General features: G+C 43.8%; 1 protein-coding gene across 2 annotated transcripts in view; it reads left to right on the top strand.

Annotated features, from left to right (window-relative positions):
• The first annotated feature begins 6,184 nt into the window (after window positions 1-6,184).
• ADCK1 (aarF domain containing kinase 1) overlaps window positions 6,185-12,277 on the top strand; it is a 73,616-nt gene continuing 67,523 nt past the window's right edge. For both annotated transcript variants that reach the window (XM_065752190.1, XM_065752179.1), the window contains exons 1-3: window positions 6,185-6,217; window positions 7,390-7,530; window positions 11,562-11,645. In XM_065752190.1, coding sequence (XP_065608262.1) covers window positions 7,405-7,530; window positions 11,562-11,645 — 210 coding nt within the window. In that variant the 5' untranslated portion in view covers window positions 6,185-6,217; window positions 7,390-7,404. The remainder of the gene's footprint in view (window positions 6,218-7,389; window positions 7,531-11,561; window positions 11,646-12,277) is intronic.

The following is a 12,277-nucleotide window of genomic DNA, read 5'->3' as shown; positions in this document are numbered from 1 at the left end:
GTGCAGCGGGACGCGTCGTGTCTGGGCGGGCTGCGCTGAGGGGTGTTCGTGGAGCAGCCGCTGCATCGGTCCGACCCCTGCTCCGTCACGGTCATCCGGAGCAGGCCGCCCAAGCAGCGCGTCCGGGCGGCAGCTGAAGATCTGCAGTGAAGAGGCCGCGGTGGGCGGTGTGTGCCTGTGCTCTGTAACACGCACGGTGAATAAATGTTCCCCAGTCCTCACGGGGAGCCTCCCGTGTCCCAGTTTGTGCCCGCTGTCCTGCAGCACACGTTCACCCGACAGAATTTCTAGGAAGGGGAGGATGGAGGAGAAACTGTCTCCATTAGGAGCTGGGTTCGGGGATTGTGCTTTGGTGGCAGCAGCTCTGTCACTGTCTCTTCGAGTGACAGATATGTCACCTTCTCTCCAGGACAGCTGGCCTCTGAGGACTCCTTCACACAAAACTAAGGATACGAGACATTGACATACATCGTTTATCAATAAATTGTCATGAGCAAAGCTCATCTGCCTTCTTTCCTACCCTTTCCTGTCAGTCATTTAGCAGCAGAATTGCTGTTGTCTGACAGTATTGCTCCTGCTCAGGAGCCCTTTCTCCGTTCCTACCTGTTATACTATCTGGAGTTGAAGAATGACTTACTCTCCCTGCTGCATTCCTACTTCTTCCTTTGCTGTGATGCATCATCTACTGCTGTGTGGTAAATACACTTAGAGACCTATTTTGCAACACAGCCTGTAAGGCAGACACAATCTAACACTGTAAAATTGAATGTGGGCAATCTGCTGCTGCTCCTGCACTAGTTTCCTCAGTCTCGCAGCTGTGCAGTTGCTGTCTCCATGCAGACAGCAGGCTGTTTGTGTTTGCAGACATTTAGCCTTGGCTATGAGCAGCACCAGTTCTTTTTAACACTTTATTTCACCTTCACCTGCTTCTTTTTGTGGTTTAGTTTTGATGTGGAAATTGCCTAATATAGTGTTTGTGTAAGATGCTTAGCACAGTGTAGACTGGACCACATGGTATGATGAGGCTGTATGGGCTTATTCAAAATCCAATGGCTCTATAAACTTATCTGTCTGTATTTTAGGCACACGCTGCTAATCCAGCTGTGGATAACTTCTTGTCCTTGTTCTGCATTACCTATTGTGTGTCAAAAGTAGAAAATGCTGATGTAAATGATTTAATTGGACAGTAGTGTTTAGTGAAATATATATTTTTTTCACAAATTATGAAGTCAGTGTGGGAAGTTTGGAAATTCTGAATATTTGTCACCATTTTCAAAATGAAACTTTCAAACTTTGGTTTAAAGCAGCATTTACTTTAAGATCTAACGTCACATCATGCAAGCTTTAATATCAGGAAGTAGGAGTTTAATATCAGTAGAAGTAGGACAACACAATTGTGTTGTCCCAGAAAACAGCGATTCTGAAAGGATCCAAGGGGCTTAGAGCTGAGAAGCAGCATAGCATAAATCTGTTGTGCTCTGAAGTAATAGAAGGCTTAATGCTTTGCTATACTGGATGTAAGCAGGAACATGGTGAACTCTAGAGGGACTCTGGGCTATCCAGGTGTTCATGTTTGTAAAAAATTTTGGAATATTAAAAAGGATTAGAGGACTACAAAGGTAATCTAAGAGAAACATTGATTGGAATAATATTAAAAGGTAAACTTGTTCTGCGATGAACTTTTAAGAGGTAAATGTTATATTGCCAAATTTGAACAGGGTGAACTCAATTTATGTGTTCTTATTTTCAATTATATTGCAAGGAGAATTAACCTGAGTGAGCAGATTAAAAGCCTAGTGTGTTTTACTCATTACAGAAAGACCGAGAAGAGATTTCATCATTGTGTGTGTACCTTTACAAGTGAGGAATGTGAGGTCTGAGAGTACTCTCTAAGCTCATTGGTGAAGGTATAATAAGGACCGGTGTCAGGGATTTCAAATTAGAGAAATTCAAATGAGGCAGAAACACTTAACAAACAGAACCATTAACCTTTGGAAAACTGTTTTTAAAGTGTTTATTTCTCTATCCCTTGTTACCTTCTAGTCAAAGCTGATAGTATTCTTGGGAGATGCTTTCAGTGTTACAAGATCTCCTTTAGGCAAACCTAGGGTCTAGGGGCCTGTGCATGAACAGTCAAGTGAAACATCACGTTCCACACTGTCAGACAAGAAAAGGTAATATTATCTTCCAGATCTGTGAGCTGATCATTTCCATGCATCTTCATGTATCTCCTAGTGCTGGACTTTGTGTGCACCAGACTTAGTTATGATTCAGAGATGCCAGCATTGGCAGATTCTTCTTTGATAAGAAGAAACATCGAGCATGGGATGGGTCTGAGACCCTTCAACATATTTTTTCCCAAGTATATATATCTATAGGAAAGAAGAATTAATTAATATCTGTTTTACCGAGATCTTTTTTGCTTAGTATTTCTGGACAGAAATGCTACCAGATCTCCACATGCATCAATTTCCGTAAGTACACAAAATAATCTTCTGTATGGGGAGTGAAGAGTTCAGGCACTTCATCCTTGGCTTCGCTGCCAGTGGGGACATTTTTAGTTTCATGTGAATACCACAGCTGGTTTTGAGAACACTTCCTTTAGTGTGTATTTCTGGTGCATTCCAAGGAGTCTTTTGGGGTAGATTTAGGCTATTAAATCCTCTCCATCTTTTTTTTATCTACTTCAGCACTTTCCACATTTGCAAATGTAGAATTAAATGGCTCATGAAAAATCTTGTAACAAATGAAGATGACAATACAAAGTAATGGAATAAGCTATTGCTAATATCAGATATCTGTATGCCTAATAGTCACTGCGCATTGTGGAATAAAAATGATCAAAATAAATGACACTTCTTAACTCAAGGGATAAATTATGCCACAGGTAAGATGCTAAACTGTGAAAAAGAAGAGATTTATCTAGGTGGAAAAGTTCAGCAACCCCTGCTCTTCACATTCTCTTTGGGGTTACAGGCAGTATTCAGAAGGAATAATTATAGCTGGGGGAAAAGCTCAGAAGGTCTATTTAGATTAGTACTTTTAGAAGAATCTTTAAATTCTTAAAGCTGTGTCTGTATTATCTGGAATGACTTAAAGGGAGACTGGTTTAATTTCCAATATTCGTTATACTTTTTAGAAGAGTAAAATTTTGCAGGTAGACAAAAATCATCTCAGATGCTTCTGTAACACCTTTCTGTTACAAAGGTGTTTTGTAAACTTTGTTACGCATTCCACTCACAGCTGATAAATATCCTCCTTGGACAGGGGATGTGGTGGCCTGCTGAAACTTCCCAGCAGCTGAAGAAGACAAAGTCAAGGGAATTTGCTTGCCAGCAGAAATTAAAGAGAGGGATATGGAGGTGGAGTGCGATTTCCTAAACTGATACTGGGCAACAGTGTTAAGCAAAGGCTTTGATTCTTGCAGACAGGGACAAAAAAGTAGATTTTGCAGCTCACATAAAGCCCAGCTCTCCAAGTAGCACATCACTTTCTGTTGTCACATTCAGACAACCTTTATTACTGAGTTTCATGAGCTACATGACCTGGGGCAATGGGCATTTTTCTCTTGAGACATGTCTCATCCAAATATCGGCCTTTTACAATATAATCTCAAAGGAGATTGTAATCTAATTGGAATGGATGGCTCCCAGAGTCAGCTCTGTGCATTCCATTGCTGAGACAAAGGCAAAATCTGTCAGCATCCATTTAAAACTGGACCAAGGATGTGGGTGGGTTTGGCCCTGCAGGAGACCTGTGGGAGTACATTACATCATTTTCTGGAGTTAGTTTCGGGTAGGTCATTGTGCTTTCGGTCTTCCATGTTGCTTTGCACATCTATCAAGACTTACACAGGGGAATTTCTTGTTTTTCTTCTGCCAGCCTGAACTAACCGGAGAAGATTCAGAAAATGTTTCAGAAGTAGAGATCTCTAGCAGCAGAGACTCTGATAGCCAGATTGTTGGCATGTATGGATTGGTATTGCTATACTGATTTTCAGAGCTGAACTTGTTTATAGATGGCAGAGGATGGATCTGCCTAAATATTTCACTGGTACCCATCCATAGTATGGCAGGACAGATCAGAAAAGCGAAGAAGGGCCTGCTGGGTCATACCTTTCTTCTCACTCTGCTGGTAACAGTCTCTCCCCATACCTTTTAACATTCTGTTAAGTTCATTCTCTGGGTCCCAAAATCATAGGATCCCTTGCTTTCGGGCTTGTTTCAGTCTCTTCCTGTGCCTTCTCTCCTCTCCCATATATGATAAATGATGGGTGTCAGTAAGACTTACCATAGATCTTTCTGTATCTTTCATTATAGGAAATCTAAAAAAGAGTTGATTCTTAGCAGTGAAGCCTGGTTCTCTGCTCAGGCAATCTGATCGCTCTTCCCACTCCAGTGCCTGGATGTAGAGTCCTGAGGCTTTGTGTATGGTTCAGCATTTCATAAGATGCACACCTGGGCTGAAAAAAAAAAAAAAAGGAAATACGATTCACTTTTCATGTTCCATGGCAATTTGGGGTAATCTGAGATTTAATTTATTCACCAGTTGAAAGGGAAGCGGAAATCAAGCCAGCATCTTTCTTTTGAGCCAAGCTCTTTCTTGAGTGCCCTGTGGAGGCTCACACAAAAGAGCTCTGATCAGTCTAACTAGGTGCTTGTTCTAATTATAGAAAGATTTAGGATTGCTTACAAAATTGCAGGCTGCACTTCAGCACATGGCATTGTTATACTACAAAAGCCTTTTTTTTTTTTTCTTTTTTTCTTTTTTTCCCCAGCAGACCTAGCATTAGCCTGTTTAATGGAGAGCAGCAAGGAAAAGAGTTAATCTGGAGAAACCTATGCAGATTTTCCAGGAGAGGCTGGCAAAGTCAGGTGCTGACCTGCTCCTTTTGTTGGGAATATGGCCAATGCCTGTGATGCAGCAGTCAGAGCAGGGCATGGGCTGGGCTGTGTTTTTGGACATCCTGGGTAGAACCAGTGGGCTGTGACCAGGAATCAGAGATAGTGCTGGTGACACAGCATCTGTTTCAGAGCTTTTCTATGTAGAAGGGTGATAGTTTTTAAATGGATACTTCACTGCTATGCCCAATATCAGCCTCAGCCATGGAGGTGGTGAATGTGCTAACATAAAAAAACATATTTCTGCCTTTCCTAAGTTGTAGACACTTTGTTTCTTAGGACAATGTTTACCAAGAGGCCCACATTGTGCAGGCATTTATGTTCATGGGGACAAGTAAGAGAAAAAAAAAAAAGAGAGTGGAACCTATAAATGGACAGTAAATGGACTCTTCTCAGCAGTGTGAGGTGAGCAGGATGAGGGGAAATGGCCACAAACTGAAGCATAGGAAGTTCTGCACAAATGTGCATGGGAACTTCCCAGTGCAGTGACGGAGCAGTGGCACAGCTGCACAGAGAGGTGGTGGAGTCTCCTTCTCTGGAGATGTTCCAGACCCACCTGGACGCCTACCTGTGCAACCTGGGCTAGGGAGCTGCTCTGGCAGGGGGTTGGACTGATGATCTCTAGAGGTCCCTTCCAACCCCTGCAATTCTGTGATTCTGTGAAATACCCCCAGTATCATTGGGATCTCTTAGGAAGCTCTTTAGTCTAGCATTGCAGGTGGGCAGGCTGCCTTTGTCATGGAAGAGAGAGGCGCATCAAGGTATGTCCTTTAGCACTGTAATCTTTTATGCCTTCCTCAGTAAACTGAAATCTTTTGCTTTATAATCGTAGTATTCCTAAATCACTCTTTACCCCGCGCTGCACTCGTGCACAACCGTGTCCACACACATGCAAACGCAGCGTGAAGGTACGTCCCTGAATTTCCGTCACCGTTTCCAGAATCCCTTCGGAGACGATAACCCTCAAAGAATTCCCGCCCAACCCCCGCGGCCGGGAACTACGCGTCCCGGCATGCCGCGCGGGGAGCGCCGTGCCACGTGCGAGGCGCGGGGGGAGCGGGGCCGGCTGCTGCGGTGCCGGCGGGCCGGTAAGTGCGCGCCCTGTGCTGCCGGCCCCTCGGTGCGCTGCGTCCCGCGGGCGGCAGGAGCGGCGGGGCCGTTGGCCGCACCCCTCGGCGGGGCTCGTCCCGCTCGGTCGCACGCCAGGCCTCCTCAGCGCCCGGCTCGGGGTTGGTGGTGGGCCCGAAGGACGCGAGCCTGCTTTCACGCGGATGTTCTTTGGAAGTAGTGACCTGTGTCGCTGCGTGTGTTTTTTGGTTAGTGGGCTGCTGAGGCACGAGGCAGAGTGACCTTGCTGAGGCGTCACGGTGGGAGGCAGGAAACTAGAATGAAGGGAATTGGTGCAGTCTGTCTGCGTGTGGTAAAAGTCCTGCGCTCTGTCAGAGGTGCTCTTGGGAACTTGCAGCCATCCACAATGCCTGATTCATGGTGCAAGCAGAAAACCACTCGAGCATGTTTTCTATCTGACTACGAGGAAGGAGAGAAGAATACCGCTGATTGGTAGTTTTCAGGTTTAAATCTGCAAAAGTGACAGAAAGAGACACAAAGTATATATCATATTTTTAATGAACAACGTGTTTATACTACCTCCCACACTGTAAGGAATACAGTGCTCTGAAGCGATTAGTGCGGTTGATGACTTCATCTCCTGCCCCCATCTTCCAGAGGAAAGGTGTGTGAGGAAAAAAGTGATGCACTCCAAGCCCAGGGTAGAGCCAGGCCTGGGCTGTTGGTACTTGCAGCTGAACTATCTGTTCTGCCAGTGCATTCCTAGCCTGGCATGTGGATGAGATGAGAAAACAAGTCTTGCTCACTTGGTCACTGATCAGGACCCCATCCCCTGTGTCGCATGCAGCTGTCTGAAGCCACAGCCAGGGATGCATCATGTCTTCTCTCCAGTGTTCATTGATGCTGAGGAGCTTTCACAACCAGTCCAGCAGTTTTCAATAAGTTTTGGGCTCTTTTAATATTCTTGGAACTCTCTTTAAACTCTGCCTTTTAAAAATCTTCTAATATACCCTTGCAGTTTGACTATGTTGTGATACCTTCAAAACATTTGCAATGAAGAGGCAGCCTATTCCTATAATAAAGATCTGACTTATGGTGAACATATGCTGCCTTTTCTCTGCCCGCCTGTTGTTTCTTGTTGTAAAACCTTTGGGATCATGAATAAATGTTTTTGTGGTGGATATGCAAAGTCTAGCATACTTCTGGGTTAGTGGTCTGTAGACACTGTAGAGTAGAAAAAGCACTGGAGTCAGAGCAGAGCAGCTTGCATTTGGCTGCTGCATGGCTGCTTGAGCTCTTAGCTGTGGGCAGTGCTAGAAGCACATCATCAGCAAAGGAGCAATTGAAACTTGGGTTGTCAGGTCCCTTCAGGCATCACTGTGTCTTTCTCTGATGTAACTGTTTTTGTTTTGTGTTTTAGCAGGGTTCACCAGTCATGGCAATAAGGGCCTTGAAACTTGCCTCTCTGGCAGCAGCTGCTTCTAGCATCTATCTGTACGGCAACAAGTTCATGGATCCCAACGATTTTGGAGTTGTTCGTGTGGGCCGAGCCATTGCCACAGTAAGTTCCACAGTAGCACAGTACAGAAAGATTCTGGGGGGGTGGGGGGAGGGCACAGATTTGGAGTTCACAAATACTTGTAATTCCATGCAGGCCCTCTCTTTCAGTTGGTAACTAACTCCAAGAGTCACCAGGTCAGCAGAGAGCTTCTTAAGTTGTTGACACAGTAGGGAGAAGGAAGGTGAAAGCACAGAGGGAATAAAGGTGTCATCTGCATGTTTTGGAAAGAAACAAGTGGAGATACTGTGCTGCAGAGCACCGTCTGTTTCCCTGCATTGTGTGGGAACTTGAGAACAAGAGGGCTCACTTTGGGCCGTCATCTCCATCAACCACCCTTCAAGGTCAGATATGCAGTTATGAACTCATGTATTGGTTTCCAGATTCATAAAATAAATACTAAATCTTGCTAGCATGACTGCTGTTTTACCCTAGTATCTCTGCTATTCCAAAGTTGCATTAATGACAACTTCAGAAAACCTGAAAATGGAGTCTGCCAGGCAGCCAGGTTATTGCCTCCTCCTTGAGGACATTCACTGATGAACTAATGAGCAGCCAGAAACAAGGAGAGCAGAGACTGGAGGGGGTATCAGTCTCCCTGTACCTCACTTGGATTATGCACTTGTCACTTCAGGCCACAGTCTCCATCATTTACAGACCCCCAGTGCTAAGCAGCTGTCTGTCTACATATTCTATGACTTTTAAGCACTTCATTAATGAGTTTTACAGGGAGTCAGCTCCTAAGGGCAGATGCAGTAAGAAACAAGCTCTGCTGGTTGGCTGAGGTACCATGCTGTTTATGTGTGGAGGCTGCACTGTGAACTATTGTGAAAAATGAGTGTTTATTTTGAAATGCTTAGATGTTGTACAGAGGGACATGGCTTATTGGGGGAAATACTAATGGTGGGTGGACAATTGGACTGGATGATCTTAGAGGCCTTTTCCGACCTTGACGATTCTTGTAGCGGAAATGCTAAGTCACGGCCTCAACAAGTGATTGAACACCTGGTGGGAAGGTGGGGCCAACCCAGGGGAGCTCAGGTGCATGCAATACATGTGAGTGACCAGAAGGGATGGAGCCAGATTCTGCCCCTTTCCAGACCTCATTTAAGGGTTGGCAGTGGAGGTGAGGGCATTTCTCACTGGAGGTTTCTGCCTACCTGAGGCCTTCCAAAGATAAGCAGCTTTTTTCCTTCATTTCTGCATCCTCAGATACTGCTTTAGGGTTTGTCCTCATTTGCTGTAGCTGAGGACTTTGCCACCCTGTTATTATTGCTGTACTTTCCATTGCATTGTGGCGTTACAATTCTGTGATTCTAAGAGTGAGGGCTGAAATGCAGGCTTCAATCTTTTAATCTTTTTTTTTCAAAACAAGGGCTAGGCTTTGTGCTCTGCCACTGACTGTAGGAGCACTGCCTGGTGGTATGAAGCAGCTCTTTCCCTTTTACTGCATGTAAAACTGATGCCTGAAGAGGGGCTGTAGCTTATTGTGATTGGAGAAGTCTGCTGTCTGGGCCATTCAAATCTATTCAAGGCTTCTGCACCCACTGCTGCTGGAAGTGACTTCCCCAAAGTACTGCAAATGCTCTGATGACAGAATGTGTTTGTATCTGTGGGTCTTTGTATTGTTCAGACAAGAATTTTGTCTCTTGGAATTCTGTTGCTTTAATACATGAGATTGTATATGGTCAGATTTGTTTTGAGGGATTCTTAATTTCTGCTGCAACAGTGATCTCTGCCTCTCCACTTTGAGTTCTGCTCCTAGCTGGAAAGTCAGGGATCCACTGTCATCTGAGTTGACAGCCCAGACTGGTCTAATTTCTGGACCATGATCAGGCTGAATCTTATAGAGTAATTAGATGTTCATTTCTTGAGCATGCTCATTTTGTGAATGAAAACTGAGGACACTGGATATTGGTGGAATCTATATGGACCTAATGTGTTTGTCCTTTGATCTAGTCCTGGCCAGGCTACTTAGTCACTGGACCATATCCAGCAAAAAGCAGGATGTAATTGGGGGAAGATTTGAAAAGAGAGATTTGAATCTGCCTGTACTTAATGTATACTGGTTATGTGGTCTTTTTCAGACTTTCCTGAGAAAGTTGATGATGTTCCCATGTAGCTGAGAGAACTGGCTTTTGTTTATATGTGAATAGATGATGGAGGGAATATCATAACATGATTCGGTGAGATCTGAGGATGGTTTTAGGAGTGGTGGATAAAACATAAGGAATTGAGAGTTAATAGAACCAAATGAAAGGCCAAGCCTTTGGGGCACTTAACATTGGTCTGGATACAAGATCAGATTTAAAAAAAATCTGGCATTTGAAAGGAGAGATTCCAGCTGATCTTGTAGTTCCCATTGTGTCTCTAAGATTCAGTCTCACTCTGTAATGTGAGCAATGACACTATTCCTGGTTGAGAATGAATTAGATAGGCTGAACAGCATCACATTTCAGGCAGTTTTCTGTGTTCTGGTGAAGTCAGAAGCCTGGCAGAGCATTGTGCGTTTGCCTTACCTCTTCAAGGTTAGCCCAGTTGTTTTGGGTATGTGGAATGAATGCTGTGCTGTAGCTGGAATATTTCTCACAGAGTAACAGGGATTTGGCAGTGTCAGAGTTGCCTATCAGGATCATCATAATACTAATTTAGTGTTTAAGATTATGATGTAATTAGCAAATACTTAATTAATTCCCTCATCCTCTGTAATACAGGCCAATCTGTTAGCTGCTTCTCTTCAAGTTGGAGGTGATAATTACCCTCATGGACTAGAGATAAAATAAGAACCAACTCAAGCATTCATGCAAGACTGATTTGAACATCCTTTTTCTTCATAGTTGTTCTTTGAGGTTGGAAAGATACTGTGAAAATTTTTTCTTTGGAGAATGTGTAGCCGTGCACCTTCTGAATTCATCAGAGGCAAGAGAGCTTGAAAAGCCAGAAGAAAAAAATCAGTTTGCTCAATTTCCAGCCTGGAAAGCAGGAAACCTAAACCCCACGAGGAAAAAAACGTCTGTTTCTCATTTCCAGCTTGATTTCCTCTTGGATTCATCTCTGGGCTTTTTGCTGTTGCACTCTTGTCAACTCCAGTCACTTGGTTTCGGAACAGATTCGATCTCCCTTTCTCCCTAGCTCTCCTGATATGTAGCTTCTGCTTTAGGTGTTTCATCTGTACCTTTCCTAGGCACATGTGCAGTCAAAGAAGGCCAAATATCCTGTCCTGCTGTGAGTTGTTACCCCTTTGTTAGGGAGGTTTTAGGAAAGCTTTAGATCTGTTATATGCAAATAGTTCTTTATGGCAAAGATCTTTAAGTGACATTCCCTTCTCTCCCTCCAAATAACTTTTGAGGACGTGAACTGTATATTTCTGTTCCATTTGCTGTCTTTCTGACTGTGGAAAGAGAGGAACTTTAGTCAAAGGTTAAAACTGTGAAATACCCAAGATTCATTTTCAGAAATTATGGCATTTAGGAATCTCATTCCATTGTCTGTGGCTGTGTCTAGCTAATAAGCTTTAGCTGGTTCTTTATATTGTAATTCTGTAATTGGGTGTCTGACCCTTCTGCCCTTTAGTCGTTCATGAAGTTGAGTATCTCAGCAAGTACTACTGCTTGCGGTTATCAGTGAGCTTGTGTTCAGCCACTCTGTCCCCTGCTGAGCTTCCTGTGCACCAGTGTGCAGTTAGGCAAGCTGCAGGTGTGAAGATCAGGTGTGGGATAATGGGTAGGGGACAAACAGGACTTCACAGTCTGCGGTATGGAGATACAAAAATGCTTAGAGCTTCTCAAAGGGAAGATAGTATAGGAATGCTAAGTGTTGGCTATCTTTAATAGCTGCATGCCACTGAGGTCCCTGCACTGCTTTCTCTAAATGTTTAATGATTGTTTTTTGTTTCTTCAGTTTATTACTGTAAATTTCACTGTAGAGCTTAAACTTAGGAGCCTGAACTGTGTATGTTCTCCTAAACAGATGGCTTGTTGTTTTAGTCCAAGATAACTGCACAGCTTGATCAACTTTTCTGTTTTTGTTTGCAGACAGCAGTTATCACCTATGACTACCTCACCTCCCTTCGCAATGTCCCATATGGATCAGAGGAGTATGACTTCCTCAAATCACAGGTAACTTATACTACTGATTTGTGTTCCTTGGAAGCTCTTTGATGCACAGGTGTGTTGCCAAAGCCATTGCTGTAAAACAAGCTATCAAACTGTCAGCTTAACGATTCAGTATACCTTCTACCAAACTATTGTTATGACTGTAGAGGCAAACTGTGTGGCGTGTTGGATAAGAATAGTACAGTACCTGTATTGCCCAATTGAGAAGTTCCTTTGTCAACAGTAGACAAGTGCAAGCAGTGCTTGCTTATGCCTGTTAGAGATTCAAGTTCTAATTGTATGGGGTAAGGTAATCTGGGCCCTGTTATCAGTTCCCTGCTGTATGGAGTGGCATTGTGGAGGTCTGGGGCTGAGAAGTGGTCTGGCAGTGTTTTCTTATACTGTTTATCCAAGCAGGGTAATACTTGAAGGCTGAGAGATAGAAGTAAAAGTTGAGTCTTGGACAGGAAGTAATAGGTGTGAATTGGGCCTGTAGATCTTTCAAGAGATCAGAATTGGGCAAACAGTGGTACATCTCAATGTAAGACTGTCTTGTGTTGTGTTTTGATATAACTAACATGAATAGAAAATGCATTTTGACTGACAAGTATAAGTATCCCTATTGCTTCTCTCAGACGTGTGCTGCACCTTTCACT

The sequence above is a fragment of the Cyrtonyx montezumae genome, unplaced genomic scaffold (genome assembly GCF_038088225.1).
Source record: "Cyrtonyx montezumae isolate F1298 unplaced genomic scaffold, pur_monq_1.0 scaffold_10, whole genome shotgun sequence".
Taxonomy (NCBI): Eukaryota; Metazoa; Chordata; class Aves; order Galliformes; family Odontophoridae; genus Cyrtonyx; species Cyrtonyx montezumae.
The sequence above is the reverse complement of the archived record's forward strand: the minus strand, read 5'-3'. Positions and strand labels throughout refer to the sequence as shown.